This window comes from Cygnus olor, chromosome 1 (genome assembly GCF_009769625.2).
Source record: "Cygnus olor isolate bCygOlo1 chromosome 1, bCygOlo1.pri.v2, whole genome shotgun sequence".
In the NCBI taxonomy this organism is placed as follows: Eukaryota; Metazoa; Chordata; class Aves; order Anseriformes; family Anatidae; genus Cygnus; species Cygnus olor.
Genome location: NC_049169.1, coordinates 71382834 through 71403857, shown reverse-complemented (window position 1 = coordinate 71403857; position 21024 = coordinate 71382834). Strand labels below are relative to the sequence as shown.

The 21024-nt window shown below is 41.8% G+C and overlaps 1 protein-coding gene across 1 annotated transcript; it reads left to right on the top strand.

Annotated features, from left to right (window-relative positions):
- Positions 1-8178: 8178 nt before the first annotated feature.
- Positions 8179-20367, top strand: CREBL2 (cAMP responsive element binding protein like 2). Its single transcript, XM_040545022.1, has 4 exons — positions 8179-8353; positions 17060-17257; positions 18387-18534; positions 19236-20367. Coding segments are annotated over exons 1-4 (363 nt in total). The 5' UTR covers positions 8179-8338; the 3' UTR covers positions 19238-20367.
- The last annotated feature ends 657 nt before the right edge of the window (positions 20368-21024 follow it).

Sequence of the window (21024 nt, the reverse complement as noted above, 5' to 3'; positions counted from 1 at the left end):
ATAGAGGGGGAAATATTCAGGAATTAATAAAGCCTTAATATATGCTGTGCCTGGGTGTAACAGCGAAATTGTCAGAGAACATGCAGAAAAGGGCACAATACCACAAGGAGCTTCTGCTGCACACAGAACCACACAGCACAGTTTGACCATGAATGATTTGATATGCAAGTCAGTGGAGACATAACTGGTGTAAGCTGTTTTATATAGTTCTCTGAAATCACTCATTGCTTCCCTTCCCCCAGTCCCAAAAATCACTCATTGCTTCCCTTCCCCCAGTCCCAAATCCTGAGGCAGAAGTTAAAGAAGACCACCTCTTTAAAAAACAGGTAGCTTGATTTCGGTAGATACTAGTGTTTCACAGAGCCCACTCCTTTTCACTTGGATCAGTCTTGCCTGAAATTTAACAGTATTTTAACATTGAAAAGAAAAATGAAAGTCCACAGTGTTTTTGTTTGTTTGTTTGTTTGTTTTAAATTTAAAATACAGTCCTTTTAGACATAGGTGACCCACCACCCCCAGATCTTGTACATTAATGTCCTCCATAAAATAGTCGATATTTTCTAATTTTGATCCTATAATTATAGTTAATCTCCCAAATCTTCAAATAGTTGTCACAAATCAGTTAAGCTTTTGAGGCAGAGACAGTCTGGAGCTTACAATTATTCTATATATTTATACACTTGTATACAAATCAGATGGAGAAAATTAATATTTATGTACACTTGTCAATTTTCTGGATTAGCAACTTGTGAATTTAAATGCCATCCTTCCAGTGAAGTCAAGATTGAGGTGAGCAGACTCAGAGTACCAAAAGGCACCAAAAGTACCAAAAAGAACTCTGCACCAGATCACCTGAAATAACTGTTTTGTGCTATATCTCTGGAGACAGGCTCATGTCTAAGCTGGTCTGGTGTCATACTTGGGCAAATCCTGGTCCCTCATCACAAAAAGGGACACCTGAATATGACATTACTGTCATTCTGTCAGGAGCACACATTCAGGTTCCCTTTGCATGGAAACTGGAGATGAGAGAAAGGAGCTGGTGTCTCACCCAAATATTGGATGTGATCAGGGCACATGCCTGACTCAGGAGCTTAACACTACTTCCCTTTAGCTGTTACCTAAATTGCTCCAAGTGCCTGAGGAGCTGTTCCCATTCTCTGTGAGTTGTCAAGGGAGAATAATGGGAGAATTTACATTCATTGTGTAAGTACCAATAGTACTTCCCAAGTAAGGTGACAGAGCATCACTGTGATGTGAAACTAGAAAGAGAAGTTCAAGACTATTTGTCCTTGTTTACTGGATCAGGCATGGGCCACTTGATAGTCACAGGATGTATCCCCATGCAACCTCACTGGAGTATAATAATGCAAAATCTGATTAGGTTGCCCTTGTAAATGCATGTTTAAAATTAATTTGCTCTAAAATCAACCTACGCCAGTGAATCAAGGTATGGCAGCTCCAGCCAAGTTAAAAAAGTATTACCTTGTGTTGCTCTGCCCCTTGCATCTGACGCGCACTCACTAAGCATGATCCTGTACAACTGTAATGACTGCTAGGTGCCATCACGGATGTGTTTGTCATCAGAGGTGAGCCAGTCCAGCCAAATCAAGCAAGGGCTTCTTGAGAAGCAGAGTAGGTTCTTGGCAGAGGGGAAGGGCAAGAGGAAGGGAAGGGAAAGGGAAAAGGAAAGGGGAAGGGGAAGGGCGGGGCAGGGCAGGGCAGGGCAGGGCAGGGCAGGGAAGGGAAGGGAAGGGAAGGGAAGGGAAGGGAAGGGAAGGGAAGGGAAGGGAAGGGAAGGGAAGGGAAGGGAAGGGAACGGAAGGGAAGGGAACGGAAGGGAAGGGAAGGGAAGGGAACGGAAGGGAAAACTTGGTGGTTGTTTCAGGAAAAATCAGTGGAATGGGAGCTGGGGAACACGTCAGGAAAAATCTGAGAGCCAGGGAGAAAGGAGCTAAAGTAGGGTAGGAGAGTCTGTGCTTTGTTCTGTATCCTTCTGAAACAGCACATTTTTATTTATTTCCACTGTAATATTTATTTCTATGGATGGGCAAGGCAGGCAGCCTGCCAGCTGGCTATTACCTGCCCTATAACGTGTTGCTTGTATTTTGGCTGCTGCCTTGAAATAGCCCTGCAAATGAAGTTTGTGTTCTCCAGGCGTGTTCTTGATTTACATCCAGTTAATAAACCACTTTTCATGGTGCAGCCTTTGATCCTGTAAGTAACTTGTGATCACATAAGCAGTCTCACTAAGTACAAATCCCATTAACACAAATACAAGGCTCATCAGCAGTTACAACAATACTAGGAAATCCAATGTGCTTAAAGACAGTTGCAAAACAGAAGTTAGCTGATATGATGCTGTCTTAAGATGGAGTGAGGAGTGTAGACCAGGGCAAACCACTGTATGAGGTAACCTGACCCTTCACATGAAGCATAATGACATTTCTTAAAGTAGTCAAGGGCGTCATGGCAGTCCTCTGACCTAGTTACAACACACATCCAGCCTGCCGTATGAGCCCTTCATTTTGTGCTCAAACTATGCAGAAATCTTGTTTGTGTCCTTGAATAGGACAACAGTATCAGGCTTAGATAAGTAAATATTTTGAGTGTGAACACAGCCTGTGTCATAGAATCTGGGTCGGGACAAAACTGTTTAAGATGGTTTTAAGTGTTGCGGAAATCAAGCAGAAATACTGTTACGAGAATGGCCAGCAACAGGCGGCAGATTTGGGTCTGGCTCTAGTAGGTATGCATATGTAGGCATACTTGCGTAGGCCAAAGGGGAAGAGCATGTTGCAAAATATCTTCTGAACAAAAAATGACACTGAGATGAAGTGGATTTTTAAGCCTCTTGAGAATGAACAATATGCTTTTTACTAAACCATTTGCACATAGAGATCGATGTACACAATTAAAAGAAAAAGACTAATCCTGCTGTAAGTTCACCTCAAGTATTTCATGAATTTCACATGATCCACCCACTTTTTTCTGTACCTCTGCAATTACCATGTCAGCAGCAATAATTCTCTGTTGTTCAAGTGCCAGATACAACATGGCTCTCACATTCCTGAACGTGGCACATTGTGCTGATCTGTTTGTTTGTTGTTTCGGAAACAAGATTAAATTTTATTCACTTACGCACCACACTGAACTTTACCCCACTCTTCGTCATCTTCTTAATCAGTGATTTGTTTGCCTTACTCTTTGGTTCTCACTGTTTGTTTGTATGTGTTTTTTTGTTGTTGTTGTTTGTTTGTTTTTTTAGTTTAAATTCTGCATAAAGTCCATGTTATTTAAATGCCTTTTTGAACTATTTCTAGTTTTCCACTCTATCTAGTTTACAACTGTCATATGTGTGAAGTGTTGGAGCACCTGACTTTTTTCTCACTTCTGTTAGCTAGTTTGAAAATATGAAGTAGCTCATTTCCAGCTGCAGCCTGAACATTTTCATACAGTGCTTTAATTTACCATTAGTCTATCTGTTCAGCAGTGTAAAAGCTTTAAAAGCACTGTTTCGAGATTTTGCTATGTGGGAAAGTTAATTTGGCTAGATAAAGCTTTAACTTTTCTATGTGTGTTATGTAGAGCTGGTTATTGCAAATTATCTTTGAGTCTCTTTTACCTGAGAAATTAATTTGCAATAGCTAAATGGGAAGACATGTAGACATGACTTCAAGCATTTTATACTGCAGAAGGAGCTCATCTAGTGATTCTATGAAAGCAGAATATTTAGCAAAGATGAGAGCAACCCCTTATTAATGTTTAATTATATAGTGTATAGCAAGTATACCAGGCTGTGGTTTGTTCAAACACAGGTTAGATTAGTCCTTTTTGTTCTTCAGTGTGTATAGTACTCTCTTAGTACTCTAGTGTAAAAACAAAGCAAAATACAAACCAAAAAAAAAAAAGACAACAAGAAACTGTTATGCTTCTATAACTATGTAAGCAACAATAAGATATATAGTATTATGTAAGCAAACATTTTTGTCACTCCCCAGTGATGAATAATTTAACTGTTTTAACTAATGACAGGTTGGCGGTGTCCCCTGTCTCTGTATGAAGAGTCTAAAAATTGAAAGACATGCAGTTTCTTCTTGTATTGCCAGAAAGGTTTCTTGGATATCAGATTAGAGAGTATAAGAAAATCCAATTTATTGGTTTTGCAAAACAAACAAGCAAACAAAAACAACAAAAAGAGACTGAAAGCCTGCTCTTGCACAATCTTGCCCCCATGGTAAATGAGTTATCATCTGTATTAAAGCAATTGGCTTCTTGGTACATTTGGAAAACAAACAAGAAAATATCTTAACTGCTCCCTTGTTTTCCGATCTACAAATGAACTGATCTCAAAGGTTTTGAATCTGCTAAGACTCCATAAATGGACAATGGAGCAATTTCAGAAAATGCTGATTCTTAATACCAGCAGGTCGCAAGATTTATTCGTATTTCAGGCAGGCTGTCAGAAGAACTGATTTCCATTTGCCCAAATTAAAACATTTTCAGCTCTAGAAAGAGAGAATAAACACCTCTTTGTGATGTGTTGACATCACTACAAATATGAGCACATGGTGCGAAATCATGCAGTGAGCTATATTTCTTTTTAGTCACATTGACATAAGCGATGATTCTTAAACTATTGCATGATCACTGAACACAGTTTATTTATATACCTCAAAGTCTGTCTGGATCTGCCATTCTAAGAGAAGCACAGCCCTTCTTTTAATAAATATAATTCACTTGAGCAGGGGACTGCCAGTAGTTATTGCACAAGATAATTTGTGACATTGGGATTAATATAAGGTAGTGTTTACTTAGTGTGTCTCACTATGGTTTAGCAATAAAAACATCAGGATGTCTCAGAGAATTGCTTAGGAATGATCACTTACTAGGGAAAACAGTAATCTGCAATTAGTGACAGTTAGTTGGTCTAGCGCGTAGATCATATGCCTTTACTTCAACCGAGGAAGTTTTACTCAAAAACTTGTATTCACTTATGAGTCTTTGACAGTCAACATGGTGACCTCTTAAGGACATGAAAGAAAGAAAATCCCTGCTGGTTCACACGATCAGTCCATTTTGTTCACTAGTGTCTCTTTGAGTGGCAGTCAGAGATGCTGTTCAGGGAGAGTGTATGAACTTGGGCTTTTTCTGTGCTCCACTCCTCTCACCCATCCCCAGTATCCGAAACTGTTAGATTAGAGATGGCAGAGGGTACATCCCTTTAGTGCCTCATCATGAAACTGATCATAAATCTGTCTAATCCTTTGTTTGAACCTGCTGTACTCTCTGCCTTGCAGTGTTCTATGGCAGTAAATTTGAAGAGTTCACTATTTGCTGTGTACAGTACTTTCTTCATCTGTTAAAATGAGTTTAAAACATCATCAGCTCATGTGCTATATATGTGCATATATATAGTATTCAATTCCCTTCACAACTGTCCTGACAGACTCCCATTCAATTCGCATGTTCATATTCAGATAGGATGACAGTATAACCCACAGTGGAAAAGCAGACAGAAATGCATACTTTTAGTTGTTCAGTGATAAAATATGGAAACTCTTAACTGTTCAGCTGCTAAGCTCACGCTTAACTTGGTCAGAAGCTGAGAGCTCTGTTTCTTATGTGATAAAAAATAGAATGGGTAGTACGGAGCAATCCAGTGGAGAGAGAAGATGCAGCTGTAACTTTAATTTGCTGGTTAAAAGGATTCTGGCCTTTCTGAATCAGCATCAGGGCTCTGTCTAATCTCCTTCCTCCACTCATGTTGCAACAGAGGGTTGCCTAAGTGAGCTATGTTGGCTCTTTGCCACTCAATATTTCTCTTCACCAGGGAAACCCCCAACTGGCTTTTAAAGCCAGCTTTATGGCCCCAGGATAGTGCCAAAGGTGAAGGCACCTCACCACCTTCTTCAAGAATTTGAAGGCAAAGATGGGGGAGAGGGTCACAGGAGACAACCTAGGCAAGCTCATTGCAAACTATTCTTTCCACTTTATTAGTTGGTGCCTCCTGTTTAACACACCGATCCTCCCTGTTTTATTTTAATTTTATTTTAATTTATTTTAATTTATTTTTTTATTTTTTATTTTTATTTCACAGGCAAAGTTTTAAAAACTGATATATCATTTTTGGACAAGGTAAAGGGAAGCACTGTGCAATCTGCCTCGTCTTTGACAACTGAAAAGCATATGAGCTTATAGAAAAAAGCTTATAAAAGTGCTTTGTCTCTGCCATGCAGAAAGCATATCCCTCCAAGAGGAAGGTTTGTGATTCAGGGGGAAAATCCCATGACAAAGCCTTAGCCCTAACAATTGCATGTAAGAGAGATTAAGTCATGGGAAACTCTTGTGAATAGAGTTGCATGAAAAGCTCATGAATAAAAAGAAACATGTAGCAACATGAAACATGCCTAGCTTCAGGTTTCACCACAAACTTGAAACACAGACCATGTTTACAGAATTGTTCGCCGGGGTACATGCATCTTTTGAGCAAACAGGGGCCTAATTTCAAGGGATGTTGGGGGGGCGGGGAAGGGCATGGCTTGGCTTTGCATCAAAAGCATTCAACATTAACCTTTTCTGGTATGTATGTGCTGACGTGAAAGGAGAGGACCCCTGGTATTCTCAAAGGATTGCTGGTACTACTTCTTCAGATTTGGTATGGCTCAGGATCGCAGTCCCAGTATACTATGCAGTTTCCAAGTGACCAGGAAGACTCAATTCTGCTTGTAATTTCTTGAAGGGCAGAGCATGACAAACAATACCAGACAACTAGTATCTGATTAGCCAAGTTTGAAGAAAAAAATCCCAGTTCCAAACCTTCTCCTTCGCATCCCGTCATCCAGGTAGTCATGCCAACCTGTAGTTTCATTCTACCCCACTATGCTTTCCAAATAACTAGCTGGCTGATTTTATTTCCCTGTAACAGTCTATGCTTGCTATTGCATGCTATGCATGCTTGCAGTGGCATGGAATAGCAAGAAAGGAAGCAAGTGCTAGGAATAAACTGTGGCCCATGGTCAGCTGACAACAAATGCTTCATCTTTTTCTGCCCTATTGTTGTTTCACACTGCCCAAATCTGGAGACTGCTATGCAACCAGTATGCTTAAAAGTTGCAGTTTTGTATCTCTGTTATGTACCTCAAGTGCAATTTGTGATCTAGCGTGAGCACCTAGGAGAAACGTGGCTCTACCAAGGTGTTTCTAGGTGGGATGGAAAATGGATTTTATCATTAATGTGGAAGGCATTATCTGGCTGCTGAGCTGGAGTCTTACTAGTTCCTTCAAAAATCACTAGAGGCTGCAGTCAGGCACCCTAGCTTGGGATTGGAGGAGAAGGAGACACTAGCGGTGGCCGTATCAGCAGCGGGAAAGATTGGAGTTGGGATGATCAGGGCTCAGAGCTGGAGAAAGACAGCGTGAGGGCTCAGAGCTGAAGAAAGGCAGCATATAGAGCCAGGACCTGCAGCCCGCATACTGGAGGCCAGGGAACGGCATGAGAGAAATTGGGGCACTGACTGGGCCAGAAGGTTGAGCAGAACACAGGGAAAGCCATGGGAGGCTGCTGTGCCCAGCACCCTGCATGCGGAGTCCTTCTCCTCAGGCACCCTGCGCCTCAGGTGTCCGTCCACTCCTCCGAGCCCGCAGGGGACAGTACAGGGGTCCGTGCACAGCCGCCTATCTCATCACCCCACGGGAGAACACCCTGCTGGCATTCCCAGGGCACTGCACAACGCCTCTCCTTTATTTCAGCTGGTTGTGTGTGTTGTGTGTTGCGTGTAGTGCTACTGGTACTTCAGGCAGCCAGGACTGCTCCAGCAGCCTGCTGGGACACGCTCCCCTCAGCTGCCTGTGGCCCTGGCTGCTGGGGGTGGCGTCTGCCACACGCCGCAGCTCAGCCCGTTGGCCTAAGATGGCTGACTGATCGATGAGCCAGGCGAGGCGGCAGAAACGGGCCTTCCTGCGGCTTCGAGAGGACGGCGGAACGCGAGGCCACAACGGGCAGTCACCCGCGAGGGGAAGGCCCGGACCCGAGACCGCCGCGGAGGCGGGACACCGGAGGCGGAGGCGCGCGGGGGCTCCTGGGAAATGTAGTTCTCCCCCGGAGCCGGCCGCTCCGCCGCCGGACTCCTCCTTGCGGGGCCTGCTGGGAGTCGTAGTTCATCTGGCCCTCACCTCCGCAGTGGCCACGCACGGCGGCGCCGGAGAAGACTACCGCTCCCAGCGCGCACCGCGCGGCGGGCGGCTGTAAACAAACAGCGCGGAGGGCCATGGCGCTCGGGGGCTGCGTTGCGGTCCGCTGAGTGCCGGGGTCCCTTCGCGGGGGCCGGGGGCACCCATGGACGACAGCAAGGTACGGGCCTGCCCGGGCGGGGCGGGGAACGGCGGGGCTGGGAGGCTGCGGCAACGAGGGAGGAGCCGTCCCCTTGGCTCTCGTAGCTCGCTGAGCAAGGTTTAGGGCACAAATGGCACGGTTATATGAGGAGCGGCTGGGGTTGTTCGGTTTGGAGAAGAGGAGGCTCAGGGGAGACCTTATTGCTCTCTATAGGTACCTGAAAGGAAGGTGTGGGGAGCTGGGGATCGGCCTCTTCTCACAGATAACTAGTGATAGGACTAGAGGGAATGGCCTCAAATTGTGCCAGGGGAGGTTCAGGTTGGAAATGAGGAGACATTTCTTCTCAGAAAGAGCAGTCAGGCATTGGAACGGGTTGCCCAGGGAGGTGGTGGGGTCACTGTCCCTGGGGGTGTTCAAGGAAAGGTTGGACCTGGTGCTTAGGGACATGGTTCAGTGGGTGACATTGGTGGTAGGGGGATGCTTGGACCAGATGATCTTGAAGGTCTTTTCCAACCTTAATGATTCTTTGAAAAGAAAATGCTTGGTGTAATTTCTTAAGGAATAAATCTAAAACGTTTGAAAGTGATCAATAGTTGACCAGTGTATATGATCCACCAAATGGATCAGAAGTATGTGAATGGTTCATGCTAATTTGACAAATTGACATTTATACTCCTTGGTTTTATTGAGGCCTTGTCTGAAAGCTGCAAAGATGGATGGGAGAATCTGCATCACTGAAGCCAACGAAATGCTCACAGTTGTGAGGACAAACTGGATGAAACAGTATGTGTGATCAGGGCAGGAGTTTAGAAGATATGGAAGACTTAATTCTTGAGGCATATATAGCTACTTCATTTCTCTTGTGACAGAATTAGTTTATTTATAACAGATAACTTGCATTTTTTTCGTTAAAAATAATTTTTATACTATTGTTATGTTTTGTGCTAATGAGACAGGTCTTTGCTCTTTTTTGCTTAGAAAAACTGATGTCAAGTGAAGGAAAGAGTAGGCCAAGCAGAATATTTCCTCTTCCTATCTCATGTCTCAAGTACAATTTCATAATGTAATGTTTTCATATTATACTTAGACTGAGATACTGTCAACGGCTATGGCTTTGAAAAGTGTGCTGCCCAGAACTACTGGGTGTGGTGGTTAGTAAGGAAAACTGAAGATCTTTGTTCCCTCAACAAGTTTTACGTTAGGTAATAGTCTTAGATGATATCAGATCCCCGTATCTTCTACAGAAAATAGCTGATACTAGTCAGTAAGAGCTGGCTGCTTTGAAAAGTTTCGCTGTTGTTATTTTGTAGGGCTGCAATTCCTTTCAGAACAAATTCAAGGGGCTGCAGGTTGCCCTTAGAGTTTGGTGTCTCTGTTGAAGAGATCCCATTGCTGTTGGGAGGAGGGCGCTTCCCATTTTCGTCGCTGCGTCAGAATGAGGCAAGCACTGTTTATACTTCATTTTATAGCCAGCTACATCTTCCAGCTCAAGCCAGCATGTCCTTGAAGCCTTCTAAAAGTTCCAATTAGTCACATTTTCCTTGTTATTTGAAGGGCTGGACTGTGTGATCTGAGAGTCTTATTGTGGAATTGAACGAGTGTGACTGTGAAAGGAATTTCCCTATAAAAATGAGGTCATTGAATTACATCATTAGTGAGGTAATCATTCTATAGTTACATCCACCGAAGTTCAGAGTTTTCATAAAGAAAACATAACATAAAGAATTAACATAAAGAATTTGGAATTGTAGGCTGTAATGTTTTCCCTAATTCAAAGTGCACTATAATTTAGTCTTACCTGGATGAAGAGAGCGTAAGAGGCATGGTTCCTCTTAGCATATTTTCTCAAAACGAGAAGGAAGTAGTAAAAACTAAAGGGAGAGACAGAAGATCTAAGGGTCAGATCTGGAAAACTTCTTTCACGCTCAAGTTTAAAAGGATGTTTTTAAATTATTCAAACAATAAAAAATAACCCCAACTATGACCTGCTTTTCTGTAGAGCTTCTGTGAGGCTAGGGCTTGCTCAGATACTGATCTCATTTATCCTTGCTGTGGTTTGAGCTATTATTGGTTGTCCAAGGAATAGAGTTTAGCGATGTAGCTGTTCTTTGTCAATTAATCGCAATTAAAATAGCACTTACGTGCCTCCAAAGTATTTAGACATAAGAAAAAGGAGAAATTCTGTTACTGTAATTTCAGCATTGATAGGTGATACTAGTTGATTAGTTTACAAGACTGTATAATTTGTTATGTTTATTATATAAATCAGGAAGCAGGGTGTCTGTATTAAGGTAAGAGGCATTTTTCACATTCGTGGTAATAAAAATAATCCTGGTAACTTTTAAAATACAGTTCTACCTAGCTAACTGCAATCTTTTATATTTATTATGGGTAAACTTTCAAAATACTACTGTGAGTAATTAACTCCTCAGTTATCACTCGGTATCTACTTTTTATTATAACAGTAAAACTGAAACAAGAACAACAACAAACAGAAACAGTTTGGGTTTACCCTCTTTTATTACAAATATTTTCTTCCTGTAAGGAGAAGATAGCTTTTGAAAATAAAGGTTGAGATGAATGTATTTTTCCTTTAAAAATGTGCTGAACCTCAGGTGAACACGTGAGTAGATAAAGTTTTAAGAAAAGGTGTACTTGGGAAACAAATATTACACTGAAATGGTATTTTTTAATTTAAAGTGGGATTTATTTTTGAAAAAATGTATACTGCATCATTCTTGGATTCAGCAGTGGAATATAGTTAATTCCATACTTTTTGGTATGCAAAGGAAAATTGTGTAATACACCAAACAGCTTTATAAAATGTCATCTTAGTTTAATACAGCTACTGTTAGATACACAAATGGGGGGGTGGGGGGGAGGGGAGGGGAGGGGAGGGGAGGAAGAGCTTAGGAAAACCTTTCATTATCCAGTTAAGATGACAATGAACCACTTGACTCCTCAAAATTTTAAAACAGTGGACCTCATTCTCTTGCAAATTTTTAATTCCAGGTTAGTTTCTCAAGTTTGAACAGGCTTGTTCTTGGTGGTTGGCTTTCTTTTGCTTTTAAATAAATAGCATGAAGAAGCAAATTCCTTTATACCTGTAAAAGAGACTGTTGCTGTTGAAAGGATGGGTGCTCAGCTCAGAGTCTTGGTGTTCCTGCAGACAGGTCCCAGGGCTGTGGACAAGAACATCGGTCTCGAGGTCCAAGTGTTTTAAACTTCTGCAAGCTTATGATGAGGCCAGTTAAAGAAAAGCCCTTAAACAGGTCAGAGGCTTTTCACGTGCTAATGTAGTCTGAGATGAAAACCAAACGCTCAGACTAGCTGTTCTTATGGGACGTTAATGTTTATGGATCAAGCGTCTATAGGTGTCTTGCCCTGGTGTTCACACAGCCTTTGCATTTTGGGGAAGAACTTGGTGATAGGGCAGGGGAAAGCCCACAGCAAAGGCCACACGTGAAGCGTTGTGCTGTAAACGCTGGCTCTAATACATCAAATATCTGTGTGTGATCCTGAGGCAGGGGGAGTTTGCTGTATATCATGAGTGACAGGGATACAGACATCCCTTGGAGGGAGTGCAAGAGCAAGTTAGGTGTGAAATCTGGGTAACATACTGGGCTTGACAGGTCTTCATTCATGAGAGATCCTCCAGCACTTCTCCACCTGTGACCCTCGCTGTTGTGGGTGACCAAGATTACGAAGAGAGGGTCGATCTTCCAGGCAGTCCTGGAGTCGACTCCGAGGAATGCTCTGAATGCTGCAGCAAGGACTGAGAAATAGCGTGGAGAGCGAAGCATGGGATCTGTTTTCATACTGATCCAAGCTGTTAAGGGGAGTGGCTACGATGTTTTTACCCTTTAGGGCTCTTCTAGAGCATGCAGGTTTGTAAAGTGCTATAGTATTCTTGCATCCAGGATCTTGTTAAAACATAAAATATTTTCATTGCTGCTTGTTTTGAAATATAAAATTTAAATAGTTTAGATTATAATTTGAGGTAGGCAATTTCAAATCCTCAAGTGTTTTAACAAGTCTCTTGTTGCTGGACAGCATTGCTCAGCTGATGTATCTGCTTTTTTACATTTACAGTGCGTAAGTAAAATGGATTAGCCTAAACCCCACAGAGCAGCTAGAACAATTTTATTTCATATTTGTAGTGGGCTAGGAGGATAGCGTTAGTCTAGGAGTTTAGGAGGATAGAACGTAGTATTATAACAGTAAAACTGTCGGTGTTGCGTGTTTCAAGTGCTAGATAGTTTTGAAGTGCCTGGGTTCTTTTAGTATAACCTGTCAGTGTGCATGGCATATTGGTGGATACGATTCCACGAGGCTGTAGCTGTGTTTTGTGGGCAAGAAGAGGATTCTGATCTATCAAGAGGTAAGGTGTAATGCAAATGATTGCTAGAATCTAAATAGTGACTCTTGCACTGAACCTTAGTGCTTGCTCATCTTGACTTGTGGACACCTGCTTAATGCTTTATGAAAACTTGATGTTTATTTCTAGCTTATGCCTTTTTTTTTTGAGTAGACATTTCAGCAGAAATAGTCTTTACATACCTGTGCTGAAGATTACCTTCTTAGTACATTAATCACTTTGTATGAGTAAACCTTTAGGATTAATTTCTATTGACATAACTGCTTAAGACTTGTAAGTTGTTTGCTCCCTTAATATCTTAGGTTTTTGGGTCATGATCAGATGCATTTTTTGAGTGCTTGCTCAGTGTGATGCAGGATGCTGAGTCTGGCAGTCAAAGTTGTCTAACTAACCTGTGTAAAGCATGTAAAATGCCATACAATGGAGGAATAACCAGTATGCTTTCTAGCTGAGTTATATCTACAACTGTGAGTGATATGCTGTGACTTAAAGCATTGAATAACTTCATTTTTATTAGGACACTTGTGGCTAACTTAATTTGGTTATTGATTTTGAGAAAACATTTGCAAACATGACTAGATTTTTTTTCCCTTCTACCATAATGAATGCAATGCTTAGGCTTGGTTTTTATTTTTCCCAATCATTTTTATAGCTTTATGTAATTCCTGTACATGATCATCAGTTTCACACTAAGTTAGATTCTGCAGACCTATACCTGCAGCTACTAATACAAACAACAGTCTGCTTAAGGTGATTTCTTGAGTTGGATCTCAAGTCCTGGCTGCTGTAGCACTTGGGAGCTATCTGTGAATGAGCTGTGAACTGCTGCAAGATACAGAACTGGTCAATGCTCTCAGCATTGCTGAGAGGTGCTTCGGGTAGCACTGTTTTGTTCAGTACCTGCAGGGGTACCAGGCCAGCTTTACCAGAAGCAGCTCAGATCCTCAGGGAATGCCAGCAGCCATTCTGTGCATCTCCTTTGGAAGGAAGAGCTCTCCATGATACCTTCTGGCGGTGCTGTAGAGATCTGCCGGATCCCTTTGGGCAAAAAAGAAAAATAATCCAGAACTCTGATAGCTTCAGTTAGCTGCCCTGATACAGACAAAGCCATTTCCAATTCCAGGTCTAATAATTTTGAACACTGCTACCAGGTGATTGATACTATGATCTAAGTGCTGCGTCAAAAAGGGAGGAAAACTATGTTCTATTCTCTGAAATCTGATTGAACTGAAATATGGGCTTGGTTGGATTTGTGACAGATGCATGTTTTTAATAATTCTGTGGCAGATTTTATCATTAGTTTTGTTCTGGGTCTTGATGGCGTGTGACTCCCTGAAAAAACAAATCCCCACTGCTGAATGCTAACAGCTCCCACCCCTTTATAAACTTCAGAGGAATACAAAGGGAATACAATATGTTTGCGTGCTTGTTTTTTGTTGGTTTGTTCAACATCATCTAGCACTTCTGCCCGTTTTTCTTTCACATCAGCATAGCAGCTGGCTGGGCAAACATGATTCTAAAGCCAGGGAGATACCGTAGTGTGGAATGGTGACAGAGGATTTACCAGGCCTTTTTCCCCCAGTTGGGTTGCTTCAGGCTACAGCCAGAGCTTCTGAATATTGGAAAGGAAAAATTACTAAGGATGCAGGATTTGGTTAGATCACTTATCATACCAGCTGTGCAAGGTGATGGCTAATTATATGGTGAGCTGCAGTTTAGGAGCTATGGAGACAGTGTGAATCTTTCAGGATGGTGTGAAGGCAGATGATTAAGGCGTTGCTGCTGAAAGTGAGAGTTAAAAGGAGGGAAGCTCTTCATTATTTCCATACCTGGTGGTAAGAGCACTGGCAAGCAATGACTTACGAGGTGCAGGCCTTTTTTCCTCCCGTAAGACACAGCGTGTGTGCAGGGCTGGTGCAGTGATAAAAGATCATGGGGGGACAAAGTGCAACTGGTGTACCTCTCTGTAGAAACCTCTCTAAGTTGATGGGAGGGAACAGAGATAATTGATAATGGTGGATCCAGGATGCAGTTGTGATGTGCAAAGCAGTCCACAACAGTGGTTGATTTAATTGCAGACTCCAAAGTGCCTTTAACTGTTTTGTGTCCCCTCTGTAGGTATAGCCACAAAAACATGTCTTTAAACTCAGGGTTTGGACAGAGCTCACTTGATCCTCTTACAGCAGTGACAATACTTTCTCCCTTACCCTTCATACATTTTCTCTGTTGATGTGACTCCTACCTTGAAAAAGACACCAGCTGCATATAAGCCTACACAAAACACTTTACAATAACAGGTCCTTAAATGATTATGTGAATTTGTGGTGTTGGATGGATTTGAATGATGTGAAGCTGTGCTACTTGTGCATACTTCTCTCTCTTGATGCCTGCCCAAGGCTCTGGCCTTAAAGAGGCTGGGTGATGTTTGCAACTAATCTTAATTCTCTGCTTGTGAGAAACAGCACGGTAGCAACTGCTCATCTGCCTGAAGTTGTGGTGGAAAGGCGTGACCGTGATGCGGTGTGCTGGGATTCTTGTCTGGAGGGCTCACCCACTGCTCGGGGGGTTAGAGTTCAAAGAGTGGACGAGGAAGAGCTGGCATGTATCTCTACAAGGGCTTATCTAGCTCTTGAATTCAAAAACTTAGCTCCAACTACCTTGTGTTGACCCAGAAAAGCCTTAGGTGGTAAGTCTTGGAGAACTTAGGTACTTTGGCTGTGGTGTGTGATGTAGCATCCAGAACTCTATCTGGGGATGTTTTCCTTCAGAGGCAACAAGTTGCACAAAGCTTTATGTAAAAGCAACTGATTGGTACAGATGTGGCAGATGTTACTTTGTGCCTTGGACCAGGTTGTCCTATCCTGCAGCACCAAGTTTAATGGCTTACTGCATGTGTTAATTACAGTAATGGAAAACAGTACTGGAACACAGTATCTGAAGATCTTAAGGAGAACACCTTGGTGGAGTAAATGGATTATTCAACTTGTGTTCTGTAGTTCAAATGTAAAAGTGACTTTTTTGTTTGCTTTTCTGAATGTGCTATGTTTGTTTCATTATCACTAGATGTCCATTAACTACTTTCTCTTCCTCCATTTGATTGTGGGGGCAGCTACTCTTGAATAAATTAGGAGAGGCAATATACAAAAGGCTAGATTATGTTGGCATGTGATTGTTGACTTGGTTTCCAAAGAAAGAATAGACTCAATTGTATACTCCATTTTTTCATTCTAGCACATCAATTCACTGTTACTGTTTTTATTGCAGCCTCCTAAGTTTGTAGAACAAGTGACTTCTTTGAATGTCAAAGCTGACTCTTTTTGTAGCATTGCAAAGTAGAAAGTGCCTTTTTTTCATTATGAACTCTGATACTTTGAATAGTGCCTTTTAGGAGAAGTACAGTTTATACACAGTATGGTGAAATACTAAGCCAGCAGTGAAATTCTTATATGTAGGTGTGTTTCTCCACACCCCCTCCATTCAAACAGTGTGGTCAGAATGCAAATAAAGAGAAATTCTCACTTCAGAGGGGAAGTGGGGCGTGTGGCTGGTGTAATGCTTACAGGGCAATACTACCTGATGGCCAGAGTACTAAGTTTCATAGCATGTCTAAGACTTTCATGTGCCACATTCTCATGCTAAGAGTGAAATATATGGGTGGGGAAGCACAGAATAAACACCAAGGAAACTATTCTTTTATATTTTGTAGCAAGAGAAGCTTTCAGACCTGTAAAAAGGAACCATAAAGAAAAGGGCAGAATGATCCAAAACCTTCAAGGGATAGGACAAGCTGTTATGGGGGTCACGTTTCTTCAGGGGAGATCTAAGTTAGGCACTGGAAAAACATGATGCTGGGATAGGTTGCATAAGGAGATGATTTTCTATGCTGTGTGGTACTGTTTGTAAAGTGAACATGGTCAAAGTGGTTAGGTTCAGCTCCATGGGAGGCAGCAGAGGTAGGGCTCTGTGTAACTGAATTCCTTGTTTAATAAAAATCCCCGGAAGATTCCTTTGAAATAAAGCAAGATGGAGGAAGTTCAGATGGGTAGTGGATAATTCTGAGATGTTTTGTCTTTAGAGGAGGCTGAAACTACAGTCATTTTACTGCAGCAAAATTAGGTTTTAGGTTGTAATGATATAAATCTTTTTTTTTTTTTCCTTCCAATTTTAAGTGTTAAAGTCAATAAGGTATTCTTGAGCTGGCAATTACTGGGGCATGGGTTGTTAATAATTCTAAATCAATTTTGCTAGAGAGTTGGCTGGTCATCTTGAGCCAGCTATAGGCGCAATGACATGGTTTCAGTGTTCCCTTTGCAGAACATCATCTCTAGCGTACTCTTCATTTCCAGGTGGTTGGAGGCAAAGTAAAGAAGCCAGGCAAGCGAGGTCGTAAACCAGCAAAAATAGACTTGAAGGCAAAACTTGAAAGAAGTCGTCAGAGTGCAAGAGAGTGCAGAGCCAGGAAGAAGCTGAGGTACCAGTACCTGGAAGAGCTGGTTTCAAGCCGAGAGCGAGCCATCTGTGCTCTCAGAGAAGAGCTTGAAATGGTAAGAAACTATCACTTAATTTATGTTCAATATCATTCAGGGTCTACTCTCATGGACATTTGTTCTTGAAATCACTGTGACTGAAATGAATGGGATTTGGCCAGCCATAAAGTATGAAAGCATCAGAAACAGATGGACTCAGCTGCTTGCCTGCTTTGCATGATGAATAATGAACTTCGTGCTGCAAGTTATCAGCTGGTTTTGAACTGGAAGTGAGCAAAGAAAGCACCTTTGCATATGACTCTTTGAAGCATTTCTTTTGGAGAACCTCTGACAGAGGTTGAAAGAGGTAGAGTTTGGAAAGAGATGGGGTAAAATATCAGTGGGGACATACACCCCCAGTGTGTTAGTGCTTCCAGTAGACTTTTGTCTTTGTGGGGGAGGCTGGTTTTGCAGCATACTGTCCGTTTACATGTGTAAATGGTTGTGCAGCTATCCCATGTTTAGAACACATAGAAGATGGCTGTCTTGGCCAAATAAGCTACATTAACAAAAGAGAATGTTTCATCTAGAAATAAAGACTCGGTTCCTCACTGATACGGAGATGTCATTGATGTTTCATTTACAAGCTTTAGGCTTGTTTGATGAGGCAGGGCTGGTCACCAGAAATGAATAGGGTTAGTATTAGGTGGAAAGTTGGTCAACTGACCATGGGCTCTTCAGTGTATTTTGGGGTTTGACAAATAAGAATTTAAGATGAGGGAACTAGGAGTAAGGCAAACATTCTGTAACTCTGCCTTGCACGATCAGGAAGGACCTCTTAATAGTCAGTCAGCCCCAGAGTCATGTGAAATATTTGTTTTTAATAGGCCATGAACTGGAACGGTATTCTGGCATGCTAACAGCAAGAAAATGCACAAAGTGTTCCATGTTGTTTAATAATTACAGTATTGTGTCTAGCCCTGCCACTGAGTAGCAGTTTATTGACTGAATCAGGATTTACTGAGGCCAGGTATGCAACCATGGACACGTGCTTAGTTCATTAATGCTCTGCAGTTTTGTAAGAGGCTTCAGTCCAGTAAATTCAAGCCTTAAATGAATATACCGGAAGGTAAAGATTACAGCTTTGTTTTGTCTGCTAATGTGGTCCTGGCAGTTAGCTAATGCCTAATGTGTTTGCATATTTCAGTACAAGCAGTGGTGCATGGCAATGGACCAAGGGAAAATCCCCTCTGAAATAAAAGCCCTACTAACTGGAGAGGAGCAGGGCAAAGCACAGCAGAACTCAACCAAACTTGCCAAGGCTGGGAAGACAGAAGCAAACAGCAGCAATCCCTGTAGGTATCCAGCCTATGATTAATTCCTATTTTGTTACATCTTATGTGGTGTAGGAGGATGGCTGTGGTGTGGGAAGAAACATAAGGATGTACTCTTGGGCACAAGTAGTCGATTGAAGCAAAGGGCATAGTGGGTGGTACAAAGACTCTGTGTAATGTTTACACGGACAACACAGAAATTATACTAGTAAGGAATCTGGGCAGTTATTTCAGAAGAAGGCTCAATTTTAGTTTCAGTAAGGCCTGCGAAGACTTGAGACTGTAATCTTTTACAGCATTTTCTGTTTTCTGAATGTGAGGGAAATGGAGCACATAAAACAATCTAATTTTTAAAATTCCATCAAGAAAATATTATTCTATCTGCGAACACTCGAAAGTGAGAAATGCTGGACCTGGGGTTTCTAATGGAGTCTTCTTTCTCCCTCATTCTTGTTTGTCAAGGGGATGAAATAAGGTTCTTCCAGGCATGGAAAGATGACTTTATGTTTTGTGGTCTTTTCATTTTGTTACATGCATGCAAAGGAACAGTTAAGGCAGTATAGGCAATTCTCTATCTCCTGTCTTCTTTTAATATTTCTACAGATTAAATTACAGTTTAGTGTAATTTTTAAATTACGTATTCCTAGCTCTGTTTTTAAGAAATGATGTGAAAACCACATCTGTCACTATAACAATCTTTCCCCATGGTGCATCATTCACAGGAGCTGAATGCAGAACCTTCCACACTGCAGCAGAGATAACTTGGTAGCTACCAGAAGAATGCTGTTATCAGAGAAGTGGATGCATCCCTCGGTCCAGGGGGAAGGGTGCCAATCTGCTGTCTTCTCTTTGCTCCTCCCCACACGAAACTCTTTGCTTGTGGTGTTCATAAACCTGCACAGAGTGGGGCTTCTGGGGTAATAGGTGTTTCTGTAAGCGGAGCCTGGTTCTTCCTTTCTCTACACCTCCCTCCCCAAATACAGCTATGTAGCTTTTGGACATTCCCAGTAAGAGATGAGGGCTGCCTTTGTATTAGAGGCATGAGCCCAGAATTAGACTGGCCTTGCGGTCAGTAGTTATGTGGTTGGTAACCATTGTGGGAAACTGAGAAATTCTGTAACATAAAAGCAAGAGGAGGAATCCCGTAACAGCTTTGCTAAAGCTAAATGGAATATTATAGGTCAAGAAAAAGGGGCCTCATCAAAAGCTTTCAATAAGAAGATATATAATAATGTTACTTGCAACCTAGGTAAAAGTGTTGCTTTCAGCATCCTTTTATAATGCAGCATGTATTTTATGTTACTGGTGCTCTTGAAGAGGTACTATGTCTATGCCCATACTTCTTACCCTCAGTAAGATAGTCAGAACATCTCCCTGCACCCTGCTTCTAGCAGTGGAATAACTGCCACCTATTCCCACCTGTCAAGTGCTGCTATTTTTCTGTATCTACCTATAGTTTGGGTCCAGGTATCTTCCTAGGCTGCAATGTGATATGAACTCTGCTGTGCTATCCTGATTTCCCAGCCAAAGATAATGCCAAGAACTGGTAGCAAGGAAAACAAGTTGCCTCTGTTTGGTCTCACCATAAGAGAGACAATGGCAAAAGTCTTGTGGGCTGGTTCAGGACACTGACAGATAACCTGCCACTTTATTTAGAGTGCACTTTCTTCTGTACATGCTTTTTGTGTATGTATGATGAAATGTGAAGAGTGAAGCTCTCAGTTTTTTCAGTGGGGCTTTTGCTTTGCTTGTTCTGTTTGTGACAATGTCTTTCTCTTTATTTTATGAGATGCATGGAATGTTTTTTAATCTTATGTTTTCTTTGTTTCATAGAATAAATATTATAATGAATGACTTGCTAGACTGGATGTTGCATTCTTTTTGTTAAAGTAATTGTCTGTTTAGAATTATCTTAATTTAGGATTAGTCAAAAGGACTGAAAATAATAGTGCCATATTTCAGTGTACAGCACGCAGTTGTTTTCTGAATTCTACTCTGAGCTCTCATATAAATCCTTAAAGCATGCTTTTCAGTATACTTTAGATCTTCCACACATGTACTTAGTTAGCAATTGCCAGAAGTGTTGCGTAGACAGAAAACTGTTTTGAAAGGTTAAGTAACACTGAAGCAGAGATGGGGAGGATGAGGTGTGGTTATTTTTTTCAACCCCCCCTTTTTTAAGCTCTGAACTGCAGCTTGTTCTGGAAGACAGCAACAAGGCCAACCCATAAGTATAGATCTGTTGAATGCTTGCCTGTCCATTTTCTCTGTTCTCTGGAGGAAAGCGTAGTAGGCCAGATGTCCAGAGCTATATTCTGTGAACCTTGCAGTTGGATTTTGTAACATGAACATGCCAGAGGTTTAGTATGTTGGTTTTGGGTTAAAATTAGACTTACACAGTACCTCTGGTTTTGTATGTAAGCTATGTGTTGCACATAAACGTACTTCTAAGTATCTGCCCGAGTGAGGGATGTAGAAAACTTTCAGAGGAGTTAACAATATTCGTGACAG

Coding starts and splice junctions, on each gene's coding strand:
- CREBL2 (XM_040545022.1), top strand. Junction 17,258..18,386: donor TCAGAGAAGAGCTTGAAATG/GTAAGAAACTAT, acceptor TGCATATTTCAG/TACAAGCAGTGGTGCATGGC.